Source organism: Cinclus cinclus, chromosome 6 (assembly GCF_963662255.1).
Source record: "Cinclus cinclus chromosome 6, bCinCin1.1, whole genome shotgun sequence".
In the NCBI taxonomy this organism is placed as follows: Eukaryota; Metazoa; Chordata; class Aves; order Passeriformes; family Cinclidae; genus Cinclus; species Cinclus cinclus.
In genome coordinates, this window is record NC_085051.1 from 40103539 (window position 1) to 40130513 (window position 26975).

A 26975-nucleotide genomic window follows, 5' to 3' on the forward strand; every position below is an offset into this window, starting at 1 on the left:
AGTGCCAGGAAATGGCTTTTAAGACAAGGTTACCTATCAGGTTTTAGAGGCAGTTGTTCAGTAAAGTTTTTGAGCTGTGGATTTGAAATGGAAGAAAGCTTAGAAAGACTGAAAGTCTTTCAACTTAGTGCCATTTACAGCATCAAGCAAACCTGTTTTATTGCTGGGATTTTTATTTCTTTTGCAGATGTTCGTGTCTCCTGCCTTCTCATCCAGATTATCTTGTTTTCTCTTTTCTTTTTAATGAGTTTTCGTTAGGCTTAAAAGATATTTCAGCTGGTACCTGCTATGTCTGTTTTATCTTCGGATTTTTCTGTGCCAATCATTGCAGTATAACCTATTCTAGTGCAATGCCTGTTGCTTTTGCTGTTGCTTCATCTACAGATTCTGAATAGCCGCTTGCCATTTCTAATGAAACGGAGAGAATGGAATTCAATTCTCATAGTCTTTACAAATAAAGATGCATCCTGATCTTGCCATGGATTTTTTTTGTATCTGAGCAGTATGGGATATTCCCCTGGATTTATCCACCTTAAGGTTTCTGTCATGTTTTTCTCTTCTTTATAGATTAAGGCTCTCTGTGCATTCTTTGCTCAGTACAGAGCTAAAAGAAACTTTGAATTTAGTATAAATGCTTTAGACCTTCTCAGCAGACTCTTTTAGTGCTGTTTTTACAGAAGTGGTTTATCTAAACTGAGCCTAAGACCTTCTTAAATGTACTTGAGAACAAGTTCAAAGATTTGTCTTGCCTTGGATTTTAAAATTTTATAATCCTGATGATTTGAAGACATTTTGAATTCCTGTCCTTTTGTTAGAATTGGCCAGGACTGCCCATCAGTTTAAAAATAAGCTTAGTGACACTGTCTGCAAATTATTGCTTTCCTTATTTTAAAAAATTGCATATTTATGCAAATTTGCATGATATAACTGTACATCTGCAGGATGTATATGTTAAGTGTGAGAAGTAGCAAGCTGACATTCAGCAGTATATTAACAAAAGAATAACTGGCGGTGAACATTTCCCTGCAACATTTATCTCACCAGGGAATTACAGTTCTGTTGTTTTAGTGTAACAACACAGCTAGAGCAGAGAATCATGGTTCTGGTGCCATTGATCCAAGTCTATTAGGGTCCTGTGAATGCAGACTCTAATGTCCCTTGGGTGAGGATTTTCCTGTATGACATTCTGAGTTTGATGCTTTTGGTATGTCTTCTGTTTTTCTGGAAGGGGCCAGGGGTGTAAATACTGGGAGTATGCATGCCTGAATTGTGCCTCCTGTGCTAAAACCTAAGATTCCGAATACTCGCGCTTAGTGACGTCTGGGGTGTGGACTCTTAAGCAAATGGGGTGTGGAATTGTGAATTCTGGCTGTAGTGCTCTGGAGTATAGATCCTGGTGGGAATGGGGTCCTGGATTTTGAATGTAATTTTTTTTAATATGAAAATTAAGAGAGGAAAAAAAATCTGGATTCACGTTGTCTCTACAGCGTACCCGTCCTCTGTCTGCCAGTGATGCTGAAGTTAAAAGCTTGGTGCCCTTAGGCAGGGAAAAAGCAACAGGAAGGCACAGCAGCTCTGTGCTAGGCCTCACCATGGAGGAGGTAAGGAGGCTATTAAATAGCTTTTATTTACCTTGGCTTTCATGCAGTGTGTGGGGTTATTTTCTCAACAAAGAGCAAATACATGTAAATGCAAAATGTGACAGAAGAAGTATAATATTCAAAACAGAATTTGAGTTTTACTGCTGGTACAACCCTTGCCCTCAATCATGCCAAGCTGAGATGTGCTTGAGGCAGTGATAGACTCCTTCAGAATATAAATGCAAGGCAGAATTCCTTAAGGATATCTTTATCTATTCAGTCTGTTTGGAGGACTGAATAGTCTTGTTTTCTGGAATCTGGAGACTTTTAGAAGGTTCATTTTTCATTGTTATCTATTTTGCTGGCTATTCTATGTATCTTTTTTTAATCAGATCAAAGTTCTTCGGCGAGTGAGAGAGGAAAATGAGCGGAGAGGAGGTTTCATCCGGATATTCCCTACCCCATTAACATGGAACCTTTATGGGTAAGAATAAAGATCTGATAGGATGGCACTGATGCTCTGTGTTGAAGGATATTCTGTGTTAGATATGTGCAGATCAGCTATCTTGGCATTCGAAAAGATATATTGAAAGTTTTGGCAAAGCTTATTTTAGTGTTGAATATTCGTTTTTCTGATCCCTTGTTTTTATCAGCTGCTGCTTTGCACAACTACACCCCATGAAAAGCTGTTGGAAATTATTTCTGGTGCTGCTTTTCTGTTAGAATAAAATTGTCTTCCTTTCAGATTTTTGCTAGCTACTTTTACATCGTCAAGCTGCGTATGTTGTGCTTTTGTCCTTGGGCCATAAACACCATATAGGTTTATTTTTCCGGTCTGTGATGTTTTCTCTGTCTCTTGTGTCACCAGGAACTTCAGCTGAGAAATGATAGCTCTCTTCCTTTTGTCTTTTCTGTTGTGGTGCAGCACGTTGTCTGAATCCACTTCTGGGATGTTCTTTTAGAGGTCATTTATTCCTGTATTATGCTGCCTTTAATTGAGTTGAGCTCTGTCTTGATAATTCTGAGGTTTTTTTGGTTTGTTTTTTCTTTTTTTTTTTCTCTGTAGATCTTTCCTAGAGCACAAGACATCAATGAACTACATGCTGGCTACACGTCTGTTTAAGGACAGGTAGAAAAGGTTTCTCTGTTTGGGGGCACAAACAGTACAAAAGGGATTGATTCCTCACTTATCCATTGTTATAAATACAAGTCAGGGATTTATAGGGGTGGTAAGTGTGCATCTCTTCTCTAGTGTGCCAGTGAATGTTGCTCATATATTTATGTTGCTCTAATGAAACCAAGGTCAAAAAGGGCAGCACTCGAAAGGCATGGGAATTGTTGGGTGTACGTACTAATGTTACTATAGACGTGAAAAAACTTCAAGCACTTAGGTTTCTCTGTGAAGGGATTATAGGTGGTCCTGGCTTACCTTTTGGTTCAAATTTCAAATCACATTAAAGTTTGTCTTCATGTAAAGTAAGCCCTGAAACTGATTCTCCAGCATTTTAGTGTCCCTATATCTTAACCTGTGTGATCATGATTTGATTATTCTTTTTCTGGGTTGTGGTTGGGTGGAAATGACAGTTCATGCCACTAGCTGAGCTTCCACTGAGAGTTGTATGCAGTATCCTTGACTGTGTGTTTAATGCCCTTCCTTCTCAAAATTCTGCTTGTGCAAATTCGAGATCCACTATGAAGTAACTGCCAAGTAAAGACAAGGTGGCTTAGGAAGGAGACTGTATTTACAGAAGCTCTTCCTGCATCAGCACTGTACAATTTTTTTTCTCAGTGTACATTCAGGGATGTGTCTAAAGAGTAGTTATAAATGATGCCTTCTCCAGCTTAAGCCAGGCAAATGCACGCATCAGTTGTCATACAGCTGCTCAGGGCTCCTCTTTTGGAGCCCTTTTTTTTCTCCTTTAAGATAGAACTCACAAGTAATTCTGTTAATATAGTCTTTCCATTGTACATGTGAAAGATTAGGGAGGCTTTTTAATCAAGTCTGATCCAGTATGGAGTGTAATTTTTGACCTTTTTCTCTTTGTAGGGGCAAGATGAAAAGAGAGTTCATCACTGGGAGATCCCGGTAAATAGCTTCTTAATTAAATAATTTGTGCTTTGTAGGACTTATTCTAAATTTAGATTTCCTTAGCTTCATCTTTCAAGCTGTGAGTCAGCACGTTTTCCACCTGAAACCCATAAAAATAATTCTAGAAACATAAATACAGTGGGAAAAGAATATAACCATGTGTGGAGAGTTCATGTTTTCTTTGGACCTTAAAATTTCTCCTTGTAGGCTTCTCACTTTGGTATTCCTGCCATATTGATAAGCCTCATCATTGAGCTCTCTCAAAGGATCTTGTAATGCACTAGGGGTTTTTTTAATATACTCATATATTCACCTTGTTACATCTAAAAAGATAAATGAAACAACAAGCATTTTCTGTGCTTGTTTCCACTTACATCATAGGGACCATTTTTCTGGATCTTTGTGCACTGGCAGAGTGTTGTTACTTTTGTATGTTTCCCTTAAGGAATATGGCAGGGCTCCTCATACCTTGACTTAGGTTGAGCTTGTAGAAAGTTTGGCATTTTCCACTTTTATGATGTTAAAATTCTTATATCTGTGAGGAACAAGCTGTCTACACAAATGGTTCACAATTGGATATGTGTCAATGTGCTCTTTCCATTCCCCTTCGTTGTTTTGTACTCTTGCAATTTCCTCTATTAATTGTGCCCTGAGCTGTTGCATGATGGGCAGATGCTGCTCAGTCATGAAAGCATGACACTAGGTTAATGTGTCTTGGGGCTTTGAAAGATGACGTTGTGTGAGGTACGTACAAAATTCTTTAAACATTTTCAGGCTTAAGTAGAGCAGAGTTAGACTGATGGTAAATAGTTCTTCCCTGTATCAGGAAGAATGTTTCTTGAAAAAGTTTGATCTACTAAGTCTCTTGTATTGTCAGGGAGAGGACAGAGGGAGACTGAGGGATGTGTCTGTACTATGCTTCCCAGAGCAGGTCTCAATGGAAGGCCGGATATGATGATGGAAGCTATGGACTCTCATGCTCTCTTTTATGAGAGAAAGCTTGTTTCCTTGGAGTTACGGAACCGTCGGCGATATCACGGCAAGGCCAGAGCTGCACAGACAAGACCATCAGGTATGCATGGCTAGAGTTTTAGATGAGCAGCTAGTCAAAAGCAAAGGACTTTTTCATTTGAAATGTGTGTGAATGGGGTTGTTCGGTTTCAAATGTTAATAGTTTTCACTTCACTCTAGTTCTGAGCTTTTTTTGTTTAGTGCCTTGAATTTCATTCCCACCTTTCCACACCCCCCATGTATATGGGTAAAGGTAATCACTGCTTACTTGGAGATGAACTTGTGGCATTTTGGGTAAAGAATTCAACAGTATGCATGCTTCTGTAATTCTTGAGCTTTTCAGAGAAAGATGGGACCTTTCAGATTAGTTCTTCTAGACAGCTGTGACTCTTAAGGTGTTGGGAAGAAAATTCTTTATCCAAGCTGATGTTGGAAAAACTTAAAAGGATACAGTGGTGAATGATCCCCACAAGTGACTGTTCCTGCCTTTATCTAAACTCTTTCTAATAGCTGTGTGATACTGACTGCAATAGGAGAAGTGGGATGTTACGATTTTTACTGCTATGTTAAGGTATATAATCTTTGACAGATGTGGAAGTTTAGATTTTGCAGCTTTGTTTTATTTGACACACAACATACAAAAATGTGTGTGTGTGTATATATATATATAAAGTGTAGGTGTATATAGGTCAGTATATATGTAAGAATCAGGAAAAAATATAGGAAAATGTCTTTGCCTCTTTGATTTTGTGGGCATTCTTTTTTCATTTGTAAGGTTAAAGCAAGAATCTCATTTTGTATTCTGTAATATTGGGAAAATGGACGTCTCAACTGTTTGATGCACAAGCAGAAAGACAAAATTATGTAGAACAGTCATACTTAAGATGCTGTTCTGAAATGGTGATGTTCTGTCCTTCTAGCAGAAAAGAGTTTAGGGGTAAGCTGAAGGGTATCAATAGTAGAGCAGTCCTCTCTGCTTTTTTTTTTTCCATTAGCAGCATAAGTGTTTTCTCCTCTACTACAGGAACATCAGAACCAACAAAGCTGTCCCTCAAGTCAGACACAGAAGGTGAGGAGGAAGAGGAGATGGATGAAGATGAAGAGGTAGATAGAAGTGTTTGCTCTCTTTCGGACACCCAGGTGAAAAACAAACCAAAGCTCTCTGACTCAGTGAAAACTCCTTGTAAGGAGAGGTTACCAAAAAAATGTGACAAGAAAAGTGGAGATGGAGAAGAGCTGTTTCTGCAAAAATCAGACTCGGAATCTCGGTTTAACTTGCTTCAGATTCTTCAAAAACAAGGAAACTTGAGGTGAGAGTTTTCTGCATATTGCCTCTAGTTTTGACTTGAAGCTAATACAAGTTAAAATGTGGAGGATGCATGTTATGAGTGTGAAGAGATAAGAAGACCCTAGAAAAGGAGTGTGGATTTTTGCCTAACTGTGGGCTGCCTTAACGTTTTGTTGGCAGAGAAGGGAGACCATTGCAAAGTCTGTCAGTTTACCTAAATGCCTGACCTGTTGGATCAGTGTAAAGCATGACCCTATAGTTTCCATTGCTGTTCTTTAATCTGATGATGTAAGCTGCTCTTTGTCAGCTCAGGCTTCTGAAATGCCTCTTTGTCTTAATGCAGGATTCCTGCTACTGAATTCTTAATCTTCTCATTCTTTGCATTTGCCATATGTTATAAACATATGTTAAATTACCCAGGGAAGGTTGGATAGGAATATCTCAGTGCTGTCTCTCCATAAAATTAGTTTTCTCATTTTTTTACTTTTATTTTTGATGGTAGAATTTTTCCCTCTGGTAGTAATCTTTGTTCAAGGTCATCATCTTCTGAGAGCAAGGATAGGAGGTAATTTGAGAGTGAAAAATTACTGAAATATCTCATTGCGTGTTATTGAGTTTGATGGTGTGGAATAGTGTACATTCTGATGCAGGACTCTGTTTCTTCAAACAAAGAGATGTGTTGGAGGAGATTCTATAGAAAAACAACAAGCAAGTTCTTAACTAAATGGTTTGAAATATGATCCTCCCTTTGAATATGGGTAGCAAAACTGTCCAATTGCAGATGGACAGAAAGTGCAAAAAGAAACATGATCATGTATGTCTGTGTAGGAAGACTTTACATGCTCTAGACAAGAAGCAATATTATGTTTTCTGTAAAACATGTCCAAAGGTAGAGAAAATGTTTATTATTGTTGCTTTCCTAGTTCAGTTTCTGGGAGAAACTATGGATTATTCAGTGGCTTTGGGTATTGTTCTGATGTCTGACTGTGGCAAGGACATTTGCTCCTGTGACAGGGAAGTTTCTGAAACCTCTTTTGAGGATAAACATAGCAATGCTGTGTCTATATCTATGTATATATAGAACTGGCTCCTGCCAAGAACATAAGCTCTGTCTGATGTTTCTGGCAGAATCTTGCTCAGCACCCAGCACTGTTGGGTTTCCCCACAGAAGGGTGTAAGGCTTGTGGTGACCTCATGTTCTAAGATTGTGCTGGGCTTGGCCCCATCTGATCTGTCACTGATGTGAGCTTTGCTTGTGAGCTCAACAGACAGAGGAGCTGAAGTAATAAAATTTTCATCCCAGAGAAACCAGGCCCATTCTAGTCAGTTTTGGTAAGTGGTAGGACTTCTCTCTCCTTTAGTCAGCCTGATGAGGGGATACCTACTTTCCACACTGGGTAAGGATTGGTAACACATTGGGTGTTACTGGTGAAGAAACGATAGTCGAAGGAAACTTGTTCCCCCAACTATGCCATACCCAAGGAAGTAAAATGAAAAGGGAGTTACTTTTTCCTGCATTTAAGGCCTCAGGTTTCAGTATCCCCCACATCAAAGGAGAGGCAGTTTTAAACAAAAACCTTCTTTATTTTTTAGTCATAGAAGTATCAGGTGCAGCCCAAGACTTGTGTTATTGTGCTGATGTTGATAATGGGGGCTCCTTATCAAGCACAAATCTTGAACTGGTCATGAGATGTTTGAGTTGCACCTATACCAAACCTGACAGCTCTAGAGAGCTGAGGTGAGAGGCTTTTCTGATACATGGTGGCCTGATGTGGAGAGTATCAGTTCTCAGTTGGGATTCAGAGATTTCTCCCAGTGTTCCACGCATGTAGAAAGAAAAGGTAGATATAGTGACAAGTAGCATACAGAGCTCAGAGATGTTACAAGGCCTGCTGTGCATTCTGGAGTTCACTGGAGTTCTTGGAAGACGGAAATTGTAGCCAGGTGTTTTCATCGTGTTTTAGTTGCTGCAGTACAGCAATTAACAGAGGATGTTAGCTTGAGACTCTTGTGCACTTGTCATTGGCTTAGCCCCTCTCTGGCTCTATGTGACCTTCCAGAAGCATCAATAGTTGATGATTAAGCCGATACATGGATAATTCCAATGTATTTTATTTTAACTTAAATTCTTAACTAAATTGATGCACTGATCTTTGTAAGTGTTGCTGTGGTATGATTTCTGTGTTCCTGAAATTTACAGACCTATAAACCAGAAAGACTTAATTGTTGTAGAGTTTTTAATAGCATTTCAGGAGCTCATGTACCTGGAGTCATAAGGACCATATAAGTACCTGAAAATATTTGTAAGAAGCAGAGAACAAGTAGAAGAAATGTGGTGAGGTTCCTCAGGAATTGGTCTGAGGCTGATATTAACAGTCAGTTCAAGAATGACACAGAATGGACAAATGTGCTAATGAAATTTGCTGATGGAAAATATTTGGGAGTTATTACCATGAGAAAAAAGTAGTGGACTAAATATGAGAAACGGGATGACCTTGAGGATATAAATAATATAACTAGGATGAAATTCAGTAGCACAAAGTGCAATGGGATGCTTATAAGAACTAATATTTTACAGCAGAAGTTCTGTCAGCTGGGTGTTCATCAACTAGAAATTAATTATAAGGAAAAATGTCTTTCATGCTGGTTGATCAGAGGAAGTTTGTGAAGCCCTAGCTCATGCGTGCGTGAAAACACCAAATGTGTTCCAGGATTTATCACTTGACATACTTCTGGGACTTCATGTGGAGTATTGTATCACCCATATTCATGGAAGGCAAATTGTGAGTGGAATGTAGGTGGAGGTGAGCTGCTGGTCTCATCATGTCATCATTGTGGGTGCTTTGTTAGAAGGCACCGGTAGAAAATGAAAACTATGAAAGGATGTAACTCTGTTAATAAAGACATTCAAGACCCATCAGGGATTATATTTAATTTACAGGACAGTGTTGGAGAAAGAAAAAGAAGTTATAGCTGGGTAATAAAAGGCAGTTCCTATTTATTAGAACAGTAAGTTCTGGAATAATATTTCAGGAAAGTAATGGGTTAAAAACTCTAGTTTGTTTAAGACGAAACTTAAAATTCTACAGAACATATTAGGGCACTTCCTATGATAGAAAGGGAAATCTGTTGCTGACACTCAAGTCAATCTGCTGCTATATCTGTATGAAAAGCTTCTAGCAACTGTGGAGAAAACCGTAAGGAAGAGCAGAGGCTGGGAGAGCAGAATGTTTGGGAATGGGGTTTAGACCAAGAGGACAATAAACAGAATTAGGCAGCGCTTTCAGCAATTTCTCTCACAACAGATGCATATACTAAAGTGGCTACTATTGTGAGGGAATGAGAAGCTATGTGTCCCTCCCAGTCCTCTCCTCAGTTCATGCTTACAGCTTCCCAACATGTTCAGCCAGCTGCACAGCAGATTTTCCTTCAGATGTTTCTTCATTCCTCAGTGGTGCCTTGCTCAATGAAATTTGGCTTGTATCCCTGAGCCAGCAGGGGAAGAGCTCACTTTCACAGATTTAATTCTTTCATTTCCAATAGGAATTACAGGGCTTTTGTTATAACTCTGGCACCAGTACCAAGCCCTTTGTTTATTTTATGGTCTGTTGTTGTGGTGTTCAAAATGTTTGTGAAAACAGAGGCCCAGTAGAGCCTTGAACTTGTTTTAAAAATACTCAGTTTTGCTGATGTCCATGTTATTGGCTTTTAGAGGAGAGTAACCAAGGCTGTAAAAGGCAGGAGGAACATTCCATTTTTGGAATTTATCTTAGCATTTGCTGTCTTTTGTACCTCCTGCAATGCCTACCCCATCTTGGTGACGGCCTGCTTGCAAATGCTGATGGGGTGAAGGGGTCCTTCTTTCTTTGAGCTTCAGCATTAGTGCACTTTGGAGGTCCTTGCTGACTGTACATAAGCTGTGCCTGACTGCTGTAACTCTTCTCACTCCTATTCTGAAGATAGCTGATGGATTCTTTTTGTCCACAGCAAAGTACAAGCTCGTACAGCTTTCTCTGCCTATCTACAGCATGTTCAGTTCCGACTGATGAAGGATGCTGGTGAACAGATCCAGAATCCTGCCTGGGCTGCCAAAGAGAATGAACAAATGGTAAGAAGCTTTGTGTTGGCCAGAATGAGAAGCCAAGTTGAAATCTACCTTGAGAGTGTTGAGGTCAGTTCCCATCTTTACAAGTACAGAAGTCCAACTGAAATGATGGTTGTTCATCTTTGTCTAGCTGCCAGTGCTGTATTTTTAATATATAGATGAGGTAGGACTGCTGACTGACCGCAGAGCAATGATAGACAGCTCTTAATGACTGGACTCTTGTTGACATTCAGGCTGCTCAGGTCTCTTGTTGGTTCTCCTTCACTGGTTTCTGAGCTTACCTGCTCTTGAATTCTTCTCTAGAAGATTCTTTAAGATTACTTGTCAGGATCAGGTTTCTGCTACATTAACTTAAGTATTCATCTACTCGAATAGAACAGGTACCCAGTTAAACTTTTTCTCTTATGTACTGTTGTAATATATCCAGACATCTGTGTTTATGAATCTTACTTGCATTCTAGATAGAGGAAATTAAAGTAAAAGCCACTGAGAAGGGCAAGTAAAAGTGATTAATTTTTCTAGGCAGTATTTTAAAGGCCTGTGTTTGATATGTATGCATGTTAAAAAGTGCAGCGAGCCTAGATCCCTTCACAAACCTTCCTAAAAGAGCTTTGTGCAGTAGGCTTTTGAGCTTTCTGCATATGTTCTCACTGAGTGCGTGTTGCAGGGAAACAGGCAATGTAGTTCAGAGATAAAATTGTGTGTCAAGAATAATCGTTCAACTCAGTGGAAAATGTTACCTCTGCTCTTTCCAAGTGGAAATTAAAATGGGCTTTTTGAGAGTCACTTTGTCTGCTGTACTGTGAAGAATAATGTTTAAAATAACAGATCAAACCAGCCTGGAGTAATAGCAGTGAGAGGCGAGCTGTGAAATCCAATAGTTTGGCTGTGAGGCTGCTCATTTATGCATTAGCAGAGCTCCTAAGCAAAAGCAAATCCAGAAGTATGACAGAAGGGGTTCAAAACACCCACAGGATGCATCTTGCCTTAGCATCTGCCTTGCCATATGTTTCCCCCACCAGAGGTCAAACAGACATGGTGAGAGACTGGAATTACATGGCTATAAGATATAGATATCTATTAATCTATTGCTGTGGAGAGGTAGGAATATATATATTTTCTCATATATATATATATGAAAAGTGATGGAATGGGACTACCCACTGTAGTGGAGATATCTGACCAAGATCCCCTTTCCTGTGGTAGTGCTGAGAGAATTTTGTCAGTGCACTTTTTCACAGGCCTTTAACACATTGCAGGTGAGTTTTTGGAAACATTCTCCTAAGATACTGGACTTCACAGGTTATTATATGTCACTGCATTTTGCTGACTGGTTATTTTTTTCCTTTATCTGCCATGTTTTTGAGACAAACACTTCTAAAGTGTTCAGAATTCTGATCCACCTCAGGCAAGATACACCATTGTTTTTCTCCCCCGCATTGGATTTATAGGGCTGTATTAAAAGTGCATATTGCAGAGTGCTTTTGCCTGCCAGTTTCAGCTCATTTTCTCAGGACAACGTGTTTAGTTCCTGCCAGTCCTTAGCTGCTGTAGTATCTATTCTCTTCTCCCCACACCTTGTAGATAGCACGTTGTTAACTCCATGTCTTTTGCTTTCAGGAGCTCATTGTCCGCTTTCTGAAGCGAGCTGCCAGCAACCTTCGTCAGTCCTTGAGGCTGCTGCTTCCCAGCCGTCATTTAGGACTAACTGATCGTCGTCGTATCCTGGCCCGCCAGCTGGGCGAGTTCATAATCTGTTATAAGAAGGTGACTTACTATTGTTTTAAATTATTTTTTTTTTTTGGTTTAGCTTTGCTTCTTACAAAGTGTCTCGTGCAGGCTGTTTCAAAGGCACTCTTCTGTTATTTACAATATCCGCTTGCATCCAATAATGGTATTCTGTTGAAATTGTCAGATAGACAACAATATTATTATGTAATATGTGCAGACCAGCAATTATGTGCATAAAAAGAAGTCCTGAAATGAAGTGGAATTTACCTGGCAGTGTGCTTTTTCTTTGCCTTGTCTTTGATTCTAGTGCTTTTTAATGCCTCTTTCCACTTCTTATTGTTGTGGGGCTTCTTTAAAGATATTTTATTTTATACAGAATAGCATGAAATATGTATTTTACTATTTACTTGGTATACTGAGGGACTGCTACAGGTCTGTAGTAAGGTATCTCACATGCTCAGTATTCAGGAGATGTAGGTCCTAAATAATTTTAAATAAATTTAAATAATTCTCACATCTTCAGATGCAGGAGGTGTTCTTCGCATCGTGATTTCAACCTAATCTTCATTCTGCAAGGACAGCTTCCTCATTCCTTTGCCCCCTTGCATTTCTTCAGTGTTAGAACAAGGGTAATTGAAATTCAGCTTTCAGAGGCTGCTGCACAGAGGCCTCCAAGCTTCTACTCCTTAGGAGAGGATGTTCACTTACATTACCTTGTCAGAACTGACATCTTGTAAATTGATCTGTCTAATCAAGGTTGGTGTTGAACCAAATCTGTTCCAGGGAGTGCCTTGTATGCCTAATGCTCACTGAAGTACTCTGTTAGGAGGAACCACAAAGCACTTGGGTGGCTCTGTGGTGAGTGAAGAATGCAGCTGCTTTGGCTATAATTTCCAGTCAAATTGTATTGAAACATTAGGATTTTCTGCTAACTCCTTGGTAAATTGACAAAATAAAGCTGTGTAACTGGTAATAAATCATAAACATATTTTCTCAATTAAAACAAGTGAGAACATATCACTTGAGGTTTCAGGGTGTACATGTTTAAGCCCTTGAGAGACTGTTAGGCTGTGAGTTTTTTTGATTTCTGATTCCAATGTATTCTGATTCTTTCATAGGCTTGTAACTTCAGATTTAATAGGGACTCCTACTTGCCATCATGTATCATCTATGATGACACAGAAGAAAAAAATACAGCTCCAGCAAATTAAGTAAAACAGATCAGATTTGTCCAGACATTTACTTAAGCAGTAGAGGGTAAAGATGTCCCAAATAAGCTTTTTCTTCCCTGTCTCATGTTTCAAATAATATATCTGACCCTTTTTTTCTGGGAATCTTCACAATAACGGCAGGAAGAAATGAAGTGGAGGTCAAGTCTGGTTAGATAAAGCTTTTAAGCTGGTACTGGTATTTCAGACAGGTCTGAAGGTTTTTATAATGAACAAATATGTTTGTATCAATCCAACCTCTAGTGCTATCCAGTTCTACTGGTGTAAAATAGACCATTTTTATCTGCAAACTTGCTCCCATTTTCACCCACAAAGGCTTACCATTTATTCCAGTATATTTCAGTGTATAAGCACATTTGCCATAGGCTGTACTGTTTTACTTTCTTAGTCTTTGCTAAAGCAGTGGGGTTTTGGTATGTGTAAAAGCCCTCAGCAATTTGCTGCTTGAAAAAGAAATTAACTCAAGAAAACTACTAGTTTATAGTAGAAAATCTGCTGATTTTCTACAGACATCTGTCAGTTTCTCTAAGATTAACGTCACACTTTTTCCCTCCTTCTATCTGTCTACTTCTGGGACAAATGCACAAATAAAAGCTGTTTGGAGGAGCTCTGTGACAGAAACAACAAAGTGGAGTGGGGACCTAATATCTGTAAAGAATGATTTAATTTTTTTTTTCCTTCCATACTTCCTTACATTCTAGCAAACAGTGTAGTTGAAGGAACGGCACACATTTCTGAAGACCTGAACTTTTCTCAGCAAATCAATTGTGTCAGGTGGAGGAAAGTACTTTAGTGTATGCTTAGGATGCTGTCTCTGGGGCTCTCCCAGAGACATTTGTTCATGTTGTTACACGTAGGGGTGTTCTCTTTCTTAAATCCTGTGGAACTGGTTTTTGTATTCTGGGAGCTATAGCTCTGCCATTGGAACACAGAGACACTTACTGATACTGCTTATTAACAGGAAACAGAGCAGATGGTTCAGAAACAATCAAAAAAGAAACAGGAAGAGGAGGAGGAGGGAGTGAATCCTAGAGATTTTCAGAACTTCATTGCCAGAGCAAGGTAGGAATAGATTTTATTCCCTTTGATAAGTGATCTCTCAGCCTTGAAGCATTGTTGTAAAGATGATTGGTTGATCTAGAGCCTCTAGGTACCTTTATTGAATGTAGGACCTGTTCCTGCTCAGGGACAGAGAGCTTGTCTTCTCTTGTCTCTCTTCAGCAACCAGAACACTTGTAGCATCAGCATCTGGTGCATAGGGAAGAACGTACAATAGATGTTTTGACTATTAAGTAACTTCCCAAAGGACAAAGTGGTTGCCCTGGCTTGTGTAGATTTCAAACTGCTACTGGTGAGTTAATGGTTTTCTTTCCTGTGATGATGGACTAAATAAGGCAGTACTTCGGAAGGAGAATGAAACTAGAACTGCTGCTCAGATGATCTTGAGCTGATGTGGTTGAACAGGTGTTACAGCTCTGATTCAAGTTTCTGCTCTCAGAAACATATCTCATGCTTGCTGCCTCTCTTCAGGAATTTTCCAGGTCTGGATTTTCTGAGATCAGCAAGGAAGGGAGTTAGGCCTCTTATTTGGCCTTCTAAGGCAGTTCAGTGCAAGCAGTTAATTTCACAATGGAAAAGTAGCATTTTCCATAACTGCACTTTATCTGCTTTAAACTTAAAAGAGTCTGGTAAGAAACATATTTTGAAATAGTTAAGTATTCCTTAGGGCCTGTAGCATTGTATGAAAAACAATGGTATTATAACTATCTGGCTGTGGAGAGGTCTGAAATTTTTCAGTGAACCACAGTTATGTTTTCAAAGTTTCTGATTCTTGAGCACAGAAAGAAATTCCTCTTGATTCAATTATTTGGTCAATATATTACATATGGGCAAGAACCCCTGTCAATATCTTGACAGAGTTTATCTGTCTTTTTAAAGCCTATCTTCTTTTTTCTGTGAAGATTGATAGTCACTTCTTTTTCATGACTGCTTATTAAAGTGTTCTTTCTTTTTCTGTTTGGGTAGCACTAATAGTGAATGATGAGAAGTGGGTGGTAGCTGAGGCATCCCAACTAAGTTCAGGTGGTTTCACAGTCTGTCTTCATACATTCTTAAGCAAACAAGTATTTTACCTTTTACTAATATAACTGATTCAGTCATTACTGCAACAGATTTACGGGATTGCAGAAAAATCTTCAGATAGAGATGCCTGACTACCATGCACCATAGGATCTACTGCTCTTGCTAGAAAGACATGTTATGTGGGCCTATGGCATGCTTTTGGGTCTCTGATCATTCTGGCCACTGAAATGTCTGTTGTGTCCTAGGCAGGTAATTTTCCTTTTTGCCAGAAATGTTAAGAAATGGCTGCATGGAACAGAGCTGCAAGTTCTTCTGTTTTCATGTTATTGGCTACCATACCATCATGGTCTGATACACAGTCTAGGCTGGAGCTGGAGATTTTTGCTGGGTTATCTGAGTGACATAAAATAGTTTGCCAATGATCAGACAATTTCTCGCCATGATCTTTCTGCTTCTTAGAAAGTGTGAGGTGTGCTTGAAAACTGGTATCTGACACTACTTGGCACTGTGCTGTAAGCTTAAATCAGTGAGCAAGTCTTTTGGAGCCAAGTAAAGGGGATAGATTTCCATTGTGAGTGTTCATTCTGCAGTACAGTGAATACAAGAGTGGAGAAAATGGGTAATAAATGTTGCTTCTTAATTGAGATTCTCATTGACTCTAACTTCAATATCGCATGGATATAATTGTGTTTAGTTGTACATATGTTATGACCACTGATTCTAAATGTCCTCAGTGCATTGTAAAAGCACATACATTCTGGTAAATTCATTTAAAAGCTTAAACACCTTTCCACCAACAACTTCTCATTCTTACATTTCTCTTCTATTCTGGGAGAAAAAATGAAATTTGGATCTTCAGGGCATGCTGTGAACTTCAGTGTAGCACCTTTACACACGGCTATTTTCAGAGCATAGGCTAGCCAATACTAGTTACTATTGTGATATTCAGAGGATATTTTGAAAGATTCTAACTGTTGCTCTGCTAATTTATATTCCTGTGTTACATTTTCTTGTAGTGTTGCTGGCACTGTAGTACTTGCTTTGGTGTTTGCCGTGCCATACAGGAACTCACTGATGGCTGATGCAACACTATAAAGCAAAAGGGAAGCATGTTAGATACCAAACAACTGGAACAACAGCTTGCACAAGCTGTAATAAGAATGGCCAAGTAACTGATACTGGAGTGGGACTAATAGATGTTTAGAATATTGAGGCTATCCCACTTGGTTCTTGTAAAGAAAATGAGAAACATATACAAGTTTTGTGAGTTTAACAAAAATATTGACTGTTCTGGTTGTCCTGCAGTTTTGGCTAATTAACAAGCTTTTGCCTTCTTTTCTCTTCTCCCCCCTGCTGCTGAATAGAAGCTACTTATGGTGACTATAAAACTAGCTGAGTTCTCTCATGAGAGAGCTGCTCATTCTAAAGAGCACCTGCAGAAGATTCACAAATTTAGCTGTGAATGGAATCTCTCATGCTGAGCTAATCTCCCCAGATGTGTTTGGAGCATTCACTTGTTCTTTATTTATCCCGGGAGGTCTCCTGAATATTTTGTATTTTCTACTGCATAAGAAGATGGTATTGTAGTGGGAATCTCAGGTTTAACCAGGGAATGTTGCCTTCCTTCTGCTCTTATCCAGCAGAACTGAGAAAATCATTGCCTTTTCTAGTATCACCTTTTCTTCCCCCCACTCCATTCTTCAGTTTCCTCAATGTTTATTGTCTTTGTTACATGAACACAGAAGAACTTAGTATACTCACTCTACATCCATTCTTCTCTCCTTATTGCAGTGAAAGTGACCTGGAGGAAGTACTGACATTTTACACACACAAAAATAAATCAGCCAGTGTCTTCCTAGGAGCAAAATCCACAAACACAAAACACAGAAACGGCAGTCACCAGTCAGAGAAACAGCCCCAAGGTGGTAAGTTTTGCAGACAGTTCTGAAATGATGTTGCCCACACAAATCTAGTTCAACTTAAGTCTCTGAAAAGAGAACTACCTCTCCACAATGTTGCTCAGATTTTTTTTGAGGTTGCATATCTTTTTCCTTTTTTTTTCTTTTATAGCTCAGTCTTATGTGAAGACTAGAGTAATTTCACTCTTGCTTTCTTTGCCTGAAGTGAAATGGGTTGAACTTAGTGGCATTTATAAGGAGCATAGATATGGTAGTTCATGACTGAAATGAGAATGTGCAAGCTGAAGGCAGTAAGAATGGAAATGAACAGAGAATCTTGAAATCAGAGTAAAGGATGAAAGAAATCAAGGTCCTAAATTTTGCTGCCTGCAGCAACTGTATCCTTTGGAGGGCAGACACTGTATATTTGATCCTAGTTAGGCATTCCATGGAAGGAAGAGTGTGCCAGCCATATGTATCTAGCAGTCCATGCTACTTTACATGACAGTGTAGTTGTCATTGACGAAGTTGTGTGGTCTACAGGGAGTATTAGTAATAAAGTCGGTTACACCAAGGGTAAATCCTGCAACTTTGTTCTGGTGATTTACAATGTTCTACATCCTAACTCCTTGATTTTGTTATAGAGCATCCTGAGACGGTGAAAAAAATGCAAGGTGATCATCCCAAAAGTTCAGCTGCGGATTTGTCTTCAGAAGGAGCACTAAAAGGCTGTAAACCCAAGGAAGCTAAACCAAGCTGTAAGTGAACTGACCTAAATAATCATAAAAAAATACTTGACTGCATATACTGTTTTTAATACTATATTAAACAATGGTTAGAAACTCTGGGTTCAAACTGAGAGATCCAAATGCCCAGGTTTACTTTCAAACACAAGAGAAGATGTAACGCAAAGTAGGCAGTGGGAGTTAGCTGCTCCTCCCTGAGGGGGTTGATCTAGATATGGCAGGCTTTGAAACAGGATGTTTATCATGTGGAACTTCTTCTTCTCTGCTGGTAGGTGAGGTCATTTTGGCTTCAGTGTTTCTGAATACAGGCATTTTGGTGTGTTGATATTATCAAAGGACCTAAAAAGCAGATTTTTTTCTCAGTATGTTCATTATCTTTGTATAGTTCCAGAGGGACTCACCTTCTCCTTAAATGCTGAAGTGAAATTACCTCGGTGCAGCCCTCCTGGTGCTTCTTCCTCTGTTCCTGGTGCCATGTTCCAGAGAAGTACCAGTTCTGAGATGCCACCTCAGCCTGCAGCCTCTGAAAATTCAAAGGTGGCTGGTCACCCTTCATTGCCAGTTCCTCCAGCTGGTCCCAGACTGACTGAGTCCCCACCCCCACTACCATCCTTGCAGAGCACAGCTCCTGACAGTTCTGTCCTCACAAACCCAGTGTCCACTGACACTTGTAGCCTTGCAGGGTTACATCGTCGTTCTGGTACCTACACTGTTGGCCCATTCTCATCTTTTCAGAGAGCTGCTCAGATCTACAGCCAAAGATTGTCCTCTGCAAAAGTAGGTGAGTGTTCTGGGATTCATAATAACCTGCTAGTTCAGTATAGACTTTGTGTAATTTCTGTTATGGAGTAGGTAGAAATTTTACATTTCCAGAATTGAGTCTTGTTGGATGGTGCTAAATTTCTCACAGAAAGCAGGGGTGCAGGATGCCCTTGTTAGGATGCCCTTGCCTTGTTATGCAAATGCCCTTTTATTGACCAAATGAGCAGGCAATCATAGAATCATTTGTGTTGAAAAAGACCTTTCAGATTACCAAGTCCAACAATTAACACTACCAAGCCCAGCATTAACCAGGTTCCTAAGAGCTGCATTTACATGTCTTTTAAATATGGATGGTGACTCAGCCACTTCCTAGCAGCCTGTTCCAGTGCTTGACAACCCTTTTGGTGGAGAAGTTTTTCCTAATATTCAATCTAAACCTTTCCTCGTGCAACTTGAGGCCATTTCCTCTTGTCCTGTTTATTTTGGGAAAGGAGGCTAACCCCTGCCTCACAAAACCTCTTTTCTGGTAGTTACAGTGATAAGGTCTCCCATCAGCCCTGTGCTTTGAACTCAGCCTTTGAACTCATTCAAAAAAGAGCTGTGAAACTAAGTATTGTATATTTTCTTTATTATGTTACAGATCGCGTCTGTCTTTAGTGGGTTTAATGTTGTTTTCATTAGCAGAAGTCCTGTCTCAGTCTATGTGCTGTTCTTAGTTCTCTGGTTGCCTATAGAAGTCTTGTAATGAAACCACATAAGTGTTGAATACTTAAAGGTGTGTCAAGACCTCCAGAAAAGGATACGAATTAATTATTATATCTCATTCTCTATGGTGTTTGAGCATGCCATATCCAAAAAACAAGTTTTAGAGACATCTCATCTATCATGCTGTGGTAGAGCACAATTAAGTAATGCAGCTTTTAATGTAAAGAATCCAAAGGGTAGGAGAAACTGTAGGAATTTTTATGCAGACTGTAATTTATTTGGAAACTTTTGGGAACCACACACAGGCTAACAGCTGTGGTCCTGATAATAATAATTATTTTTTTGTATTTTGATGGTATTTATTTGTTCTAGGTTGTGTTTCAGGGCCAGCACATGTTTACTAGGGTTGCTCTGTGTGTGTGTATATATATACACACACACACACACACACACACACACACATATATATAATGACAACCCCTCTAGCATTGAAATACATCTTTCTTGCCAACTGTGTAGATTACTTAAAGAGATCCATTTGATTTGTTTTTAAGGAAAAACTTTGCAGATTTAACTTTGGTAACAGGTGCCAATGTCTCTGGAATTGGGTGCCATTAGATATATTGTAATAAAGAGAATATGAACTTGGAATTGCTAATTGTTCATATGGGCAATACCTATGCAGAATAGGTATATTCTGTATTCTTCTTGGTATCCTACTTGCTTTTGTGTGTCTGTGTTCAGCAGGCTGAGAGTGACATATCCCTCATGAAACACATTGAAACATTTGTTTGGTAGGTCTCCATCGCAGTTCAACTGGGCAGTGTGTGGGTTCAGCCAGGGTGCACAAAGATGCAGAACACGCTTCTTCCCAGGGCAAACATCACGGCCCCACTGTGGTAGCAGCAGAACTGCAGCAGTTGGCAGAAAAACAAGCAGCCTGCCAGTATTCCCCACCAAGCCGTGTCAGTCTCCTTACACAGCAGGTATGTAAGCACTGAAATAGTCCTTGTGCAAGGGAGAAGTTTGTTAACAGGCTTCTGTGTGAACACTGGGCTGGGCTGAGAGATGCTGCAAGCAGTAAATCCCATGAAAATTCATCTGTCCTGTTGTTTCAAAGTGTTTACATACACCAGAATTTTGATTTTTCTGTGAGTTGACAAGAATGTCTTGGAGTCATTTTATAGGAGAAAAGGCAGAGGATTAGAAAATACGTTATAAAAAATGGAATCTAAGCTTTGTCTTACTAAACAATAAACCCAAGTCTCCTCAGATTTGTGCTTCCATGCAGTTTGTTTTTTTGTTCCTCCAGTGTGTCATCACAGTGCTGGCAATGGAAGACTGAAGAATGGGTTCTGATGTAAATTCTATATTCCAATAACACTGTAAAGATGTAATGAAGTACTTACTGGCATGGGGAATGATAATCCTCTTGTCAAACATGGTGATACACATGAAATGTACATTGAGTTCTGGTAGAATTCCACTTAGTTTCATATTTCTTGTTGAATTATGCCCTAAATGGCTACACACATTTTTTTTTTTTTTTGCTTTATAATATGCTATAGTTGAACTCGCCAAAGGTGTTCAAGTTGAGCACTTCTTAGTTAATTAACTACCAACTTGCCAACTGCAGATTTTCTAGCATAGGCACTTTGCCTTGGAGAGTAAGTTTTTTCTCTTTGCTTGCTGAAGACAAATGATTGTGATTCTTGTGTTTTGGAATTAACTGTTTGAACGGTTATGTTTTGCTACATTTTCTGAGGCATGCTTGATAGTTGCAACAGCTGCTGGTATTTGCTTCTGTTTGCTTCTTTCATTCTATTTTTATATGTTTAGATTTTAAATATCTGGTTATGCCATTTGCAATATATTTATTTCAAAATCTGGGGTACATTTATAACTTTAGGAAGCTGAATAGATTTTTTCTTAGCAGATAGGCCTTCAGTTTTTAAAGAGTATGTCAAAAAATAAAGTCCCTTCTTGTTGATGGATTCAGGAGAGAATGTGAGCACTGGCTACACTAGTGATGCTGAGGCCTGATCTTGCATAAGGCCAGATCCTATTTAGACAATTTGTTCTTGTTTGCTTGTCTAGTAATACTCAGAGCTGTCATTCTGTTTTTCAGGTGAAATGTTCTCAGTAAAACTGTTCAAAAACTTTGACAGTAAAACATTATTATTCAGGAAATGCTGATTTGTTGAAAGCTAAATATATGACAGAAACTGCATCCTCAGATAAAAATTAGTATCTAAACAAATACTTGGGAAAAAAATTGAAACTTTTCATTTATATTTCATATTTAATTTCAGTCTTTCCAGAAAAGAACTTCAAAAAATAAGTTCACAGACTTTTTCCCTAAAATCATTCATTGCCCATTCTGCTTCAACTGCTGTGGTTTGCTAGATCTGTCTAGAAAACCCGATGTGTCTTCTTGCAACCATTTTTGGAGCTATTGAATTATTTTTAAACTCCTGTATTTCTACCATGGCTAGCTCCGCCTAGATAAATTAGGAAGTATAGAAGGGGGAATTAAGAGAGGAATTCAGAAATGGAAGGGCATGGGAATGCATGGGAAGGGCAGTGCAGTTTCCTGACCACAGCTGTGTTGGGTGGCAAGGGAGCATACTCTGGTGGCAGCTGAAACCGGTTTAGCCAGCAGTGAGTCTGTGTAGGTATACTCAAGAGTGAAAGTGGCTGAGAAGTGCATGGATAGCCTGGAAATGTATTGGCTGTGTCTGTGTTGCTTTTGCTTCTGGGTTCTTCCAAGATGCTTTCCCACAGAAGAGGTTGGAATTGCATAGTAGGAAAAATAAGGTGCTAATTTGCTTTGCAACAAGCAAACAAAAGACACCTCAGCTCCTAGTAGACACAGCTGATTTTCTGGCTTTGCTGTATTCAACTATGCAGTGTTTGCACAGGCTTTGTTTCAGTAGTGAAATATAGAAACATGTTGGGTTATGTCTTTGTCATCTTCTGTCATCATGAAAAAGATCCATGTAGAAAGGAATTAATGAGTCAGTGAGAATTTAGAGCTGGAGTTCTGTCTTACAGTGAGTTTCCTTCCTGAGCCTGTGACCATTTAGTTCTAGACATCTGCGCTCTAGTGTGGTTTTTCTGGCCATGTCTTTTAAATAATGACTTTGGAGAGATTGAATCTGAATCTTGTTTAGTATGAAAATTTGGATTTAGTTGTGAACAGTTAAGGCTATCCATTTCTTCAGTACTGAATTTATGGTACATAGCAATTTCTAAGGTGAGACCATTATTTTAAGCACACTTGAAACAGTGATGTTTTGGAAGGTTCAGATGTAGCTGCAAAGCCCAATGTATCATAACTAAAGCATGCAGTTATTGCTAATGATTTTTTTTTTCTTTCCCACATGAACACATTCTACTATTCTGTCAGTCATTAAACAATCGTTCTGACTATTTTTTTTGATCCAGCCTGGATTTTAAAGCCAGTGTTGCAAGGAGGATCCAGGGGTTTAGTGCGAAGACAGGGCTGCCATGACAACAAGGGCAGTAAGAGGTATCAATATACAATAAAACATAATAGTAGGGCAGCAAGGCTTGGGCTTATTGTTGAGGGACCTGGAACCAGGATATCTCATTTTCAACTGCTAGGCATGGATGTGGATTTGAGGCAGGTGGATTTGAGGCAGGAGCATTGAATAAATAGAAGTGCAGGAATTGCAGAGTAGGCTGGCAGTTTGGAAAGTGATTTGCAAAAGAATAGGTACTGTTGAAGCTACCTGGGAGAGCTGCATGGTTTTAGATTTGGGCAGACTAGGATTTGGCCTGAACCAGGAGAGGGAAGGCAGTGGCAGATGAGACAGAGAAATATGTGGGAGAGGATTTAGTAAACGCCTGGAGAGTGCTGGGAAGTCAAAGACTATTGGTATGAGATGAAAGGGGGAAAGGCTTCAGATAGGTGTATTTGAGGGTTATGAAACTCAAGGGTTTTGATGGCTTTAGGACAGGAGAATTAAGGGATTGAAAACTGAGAGGAGAGTAGAGAAAGGGCTTGTATCAGGGTAATTTAGTTAAACTACTTTCTTATACATTTCTAGACAGGAAACTCTGAATTATTTTCCCCCCTTTAACTTCTCTGTTTAAACCACTTGAAATATGATAGTATTTTTGAAAAGCATTCTAAAATAAATTGGCTTGAAGATTAGAACATTACTTACATTATAATAAAAATAGTACAATTGTTTAAAGCCATTCCAGAAACTTGGAGTTAGTCTACCTTGTTGGAAAGTACCTGGCTGGTAGGAAAAGTACTTAATATACTGATTTAATTATGTTTCATGATAAGATTAGGACCATTGAATTGGAGGGGCTATATGAAAGAGTGACTTGAAAATACTGGTGTTACTGTGAACTGTATTTTTGTGGGGGGTTTTGGTTTCTTTTTTTTTCTTTTTTCCCCCAAGGGTAAGAACTTCTATGTGAGAGTTGAATGTCTTTGTGCATTGGTTCCCTGTGTTGTGCCAAGCTGTGTCTTGAAGGCTGGGGTGCTCTGAATACATACCTCCTCCCAAAAGGAGCTGGGAAGCTTATTTTTCATTCCCATTTTTGTGAGAATTGCTTCTGGTATCCATACAGTAGTGTGGATCTCTGGGGTACCCAGGAAGGTAGCCTCAGCACTGGCTGTGCTTGGAATGGTGTTGTCATTCTGGCTGGGAGTCCAGCTCTGTCCCTCTCCAATCCCTGACATTCTTCACTGTTCTCTACCCATGCCCAAAGCACCTGTTTCGTGTTTCCTCTTTTACACCCTTGTTTCCTAGCCTCTGTATTAAATTAGTTTATTATTGAGTTTTTAAATTGATATAATTTTATTGATATTATTGATACCACCTTATTATTTACTATTAAAATACTAATGTCCTAAGGGAAAATTTTAAGTATCTGATGATCTTTAAAAAATGTTTAAGATCTGTTCTCTTAAGAAAACAAGATTTTTGTGTTTACATCAGCTTTTTGTCTTCTCCATTCACTTCTGAAACATCAGGTAAGAACTTCAAACTGATACTCATAGAATATACAATTCTTAGTATATGAGAGATGGAGATGTAGGAAGGTAAAGCTTTACTGATGTGCAGTTTTGTTCTGTTGTACTCAGTTTTCAGTCTTCACAGACTATAACACAAATTGTGTAGGAGCATTTTGCCTTTCATTAAGTTGTGTTTTTCTACTATTTCTATTTTTCTTCTAATAATAGAGCTCATTTTGAGATTATGACAACAGTGGGAGTTGGGTACCTCTCTCCATACTATATATTTCAGACACTGCCTTATTTTTCCAGTATGTGCAATCTAACTATAGTCTCCACAGCATCCAGAAATAGAAAGGTATGCCTCTTGTTAACTCCCCAATGTGTCTGGGAGCAAGCAACAGAGATCTCTATGATAGCTGTGGCTTTTGAGGGTCCAGCATTAACCTGGTAAGGCGGTGTCTGAGTAGGTTAATAGGGAGGTATCTGATTTCAAATGGCCATAAGAAAATTAATAATCTGTGATGTCCTATCTGTTAGAGTTCTTTGAACTGAGAAAAAGAGCACTCAGTATAACTTGTTCATATTCAAACTTCCAAAAAAGTTATTGACAAGCTTTCATCAAGTGCTGTTAAGATGGACAGGTGTGTGTAGGATGATAAAGTTTTGTTACAAATCAAAAAAAGACAAAAGGCTAACAAAAAAACCTAGTCAATTTTCTGTGTAGCAAGTGGATAACTGAAGATGCATAATGCAGAATATACATGATCCAGTGTAAAATTAAAGGTTTGAAAGGAAGAGGTTCATAAGGAGATAATTAAGACATTTTATTACTTGAAGAATGAATATAAAAGCAAGTTATTGCCAGGCAAATTATTTTTCCAAAATGATTATGTCTTTGTCAATGTGTGTAGTGTAGTGGTTAATGGTGCATGTTAACAATACAATTTTTCAGTTTTCTGAAAAATTTTCTTGTTCAGTTTGCCCATTGCCTTGTGTGAGCCTGAGATGGCAACAGTACTGTTGGGGAAACAAGGAAGATATGTTGGTGGTGAGGTGGGGAATGAGGCCTGAAGATACAGTTCAGCAAGCCCGTTTCATTGGAGAGGAACTAAATTGTCTTTCTTGCCTTGAATTTTGATGTAGACAACTTTGTGACTTCTGGACAGCTGAACTAAGAGAGGTTTTGTACTTTTACCTACTGTAAACCATTGGCCTTTCCTGATGGACAGACTTACCCAGACTACTTTTTCTTCTGTACCAGGCTTTAATCCTTAAGTCTTTATTTCATATGTGTTCAGCATAAAACATTTCCATGTGTTTACATTGCAAGACTTTCTGCAGGACATGAAATACACAGCATGTGTGTACATCCAGAGCCAGGTGGCTGGATCCTGGGTGCATATGACCGTTTTTCTTTGTGAATAACCTGCTACTTCTTTCTGAGGCATTCTGTAAGGTAAAAATTATTTTGCAATGCAGTATCTGTGTGAGGTCCCTATCACTGCCTGTTGTGGGGGGCTGCAGTTGATATCTAACAGGCTGTAGTACTTGTAGTTATTAATGCTAGGGAACTGAAGAATGTGTTGAACTGGCCAGCTTGACCAAGAAGAGGAGGAACAGAAGGAGGGGAAACCTGGTGAGAGCTCTGACTCTGTATGTGTGGGAGAATGAGAGATTTCAGGTCCCAGCTATCATCAGGAATAGCTCCAATTCTTGCAGCTGGGGGAGTTTAATCACAGGGATAACATCAGACCACCCAGGCAAGGACTATACAGAGCTGCCTCCTTCTGTGCTATGCCGCCAGTCAGTGCCCAGGATCCAGCAGCCAGGATTCCTGCAAACATACTGACAGATCCAGTGGAGGATGGGGCACTTGTCTTATTCTACATTTTTCATTTAGACAGAAAGTGGAAATAAGCAAGAAGCAGATGAGTTTACTAAACCGTAGAACAAGGGAGAGGGAGTGAGGAAGAATTGAATGGAGCATTTTACAGTGTTCCAGAGGGAACCTATATATGCTATGGGAATCCCAGAATAGCGAGTTTCATCTTAACATCAGCAACAACAATATTGGAAGCCACACCACTCCTCATTTAGCTGTCTTGGTTACACAGAGTGGTACCCTTGCCTGCCTTGTCCTCGACAGAGCAAACAGCCAGTCTGCCAAAACACAGTGTACAGGTCCCAGTGGGCATCAGCTCTTTCCTGTCTAGACCGGAACAGCACAACAAGAGCATTAAATATAGGGTGCAGCAAATACTTAGAGAAATTTGGTGAGGCTGTTTTCCCCACTGAGGAGTTTTGGGGATTTTTCAGTAATGATCCCTTTAAAGACACTTTATCAGAGTCTTAGTTGTAGTTTCTTTATATGACCATTTCTTTGTTTTTTACACTTCCACTAATGGAGAGAAAGGGAAGTGCAAAGAAAAAAGGCATCTTACTGTAGTTAGTGAGAGGAGCAAGAAAGAGGTGATCACCTCTGAAAGGCATTTTTCTTTCCTCTTTCACAAACCTCTGCACTGCTACAGGGCCCCATCTTTTCCTCACTCAAGCTGTTCACACAGGAGCTGGAATTACTTTGGTTACTACTGATTTGTAGCAGCAGCAGTAATGTAAGCAGTTGGTCTCAGACGAGGTTGTAAGAAGTGAAAATATCACTGTAGTTTCTGCAGTGCTCATGTTGAACTCCTGCTCTGAGGCTCTGCAGGGAATAGAAACAGAGGGTTTTGTTATGATGCAGCAACATC

At 39.3% G+C, this 26975-nt stretch overlaps 1 protein-coding gene across 1 annotated transcript in view; it reads left to right on the plus strand.

Annotated features, from left to right (window-relative positions):
• The window catches only part of TTLL5 (tubulin tyrosine ligase like 5), a 118909-nt gene that overhangs the window by 35469 nt on the left and 56465 nt on the right, over nucleotides 1-26975 (plus strand). Inside the window, exons 16-28 of the mRNA XM_062494308.1 lie at nucleotides 1488-1601; nucleotides 1973-2064; nucleotides 2647-2709; nucleotides 3628-3666; nucleotides 4596-4741; nucleotides 5705-5990; nucleotides 9956-10076; nucleotides 11694-11840; nucleotides 13995-14095; nucleotides 16907-17040; nucleotides 17658-17771; nucleotides 18145-18540; nucleotides 20025-20212. Coding sequence (XP_062350292.1) covers nucleotides 1488-1601; nucleotides 1973-2064; nucleotides 2647-2709; nucleotides 3628-3666; nucleotides 4596-4741; nucleotides 5705-5990; nucleotides 9956-10076; nucleotides 11694-11840; nucleotides 13995-14095; nucleotides 16907-17040; nucleotides 17658-17771; nucleotides 18145-18540; nucleotides 20025-20212 — 1941 coding nt within the window. The remainder of the gene's footprint in view (nucleotides 1-1487; nucleotides 1602-1972; nucleotides 2065-2646; nucleotides 2710-3627; nucleotides 3667-4595; nucleotides 4742-5704; nucleotides 5991-9955; nucleotides 10077-11693; nucleotides 11841-13994; nucleotides 14096-16906; nucleotides 17041-17657; nucleotides 17772-18144; nucleotides 18541-20024; nucleotides 20213-26975) is intronic.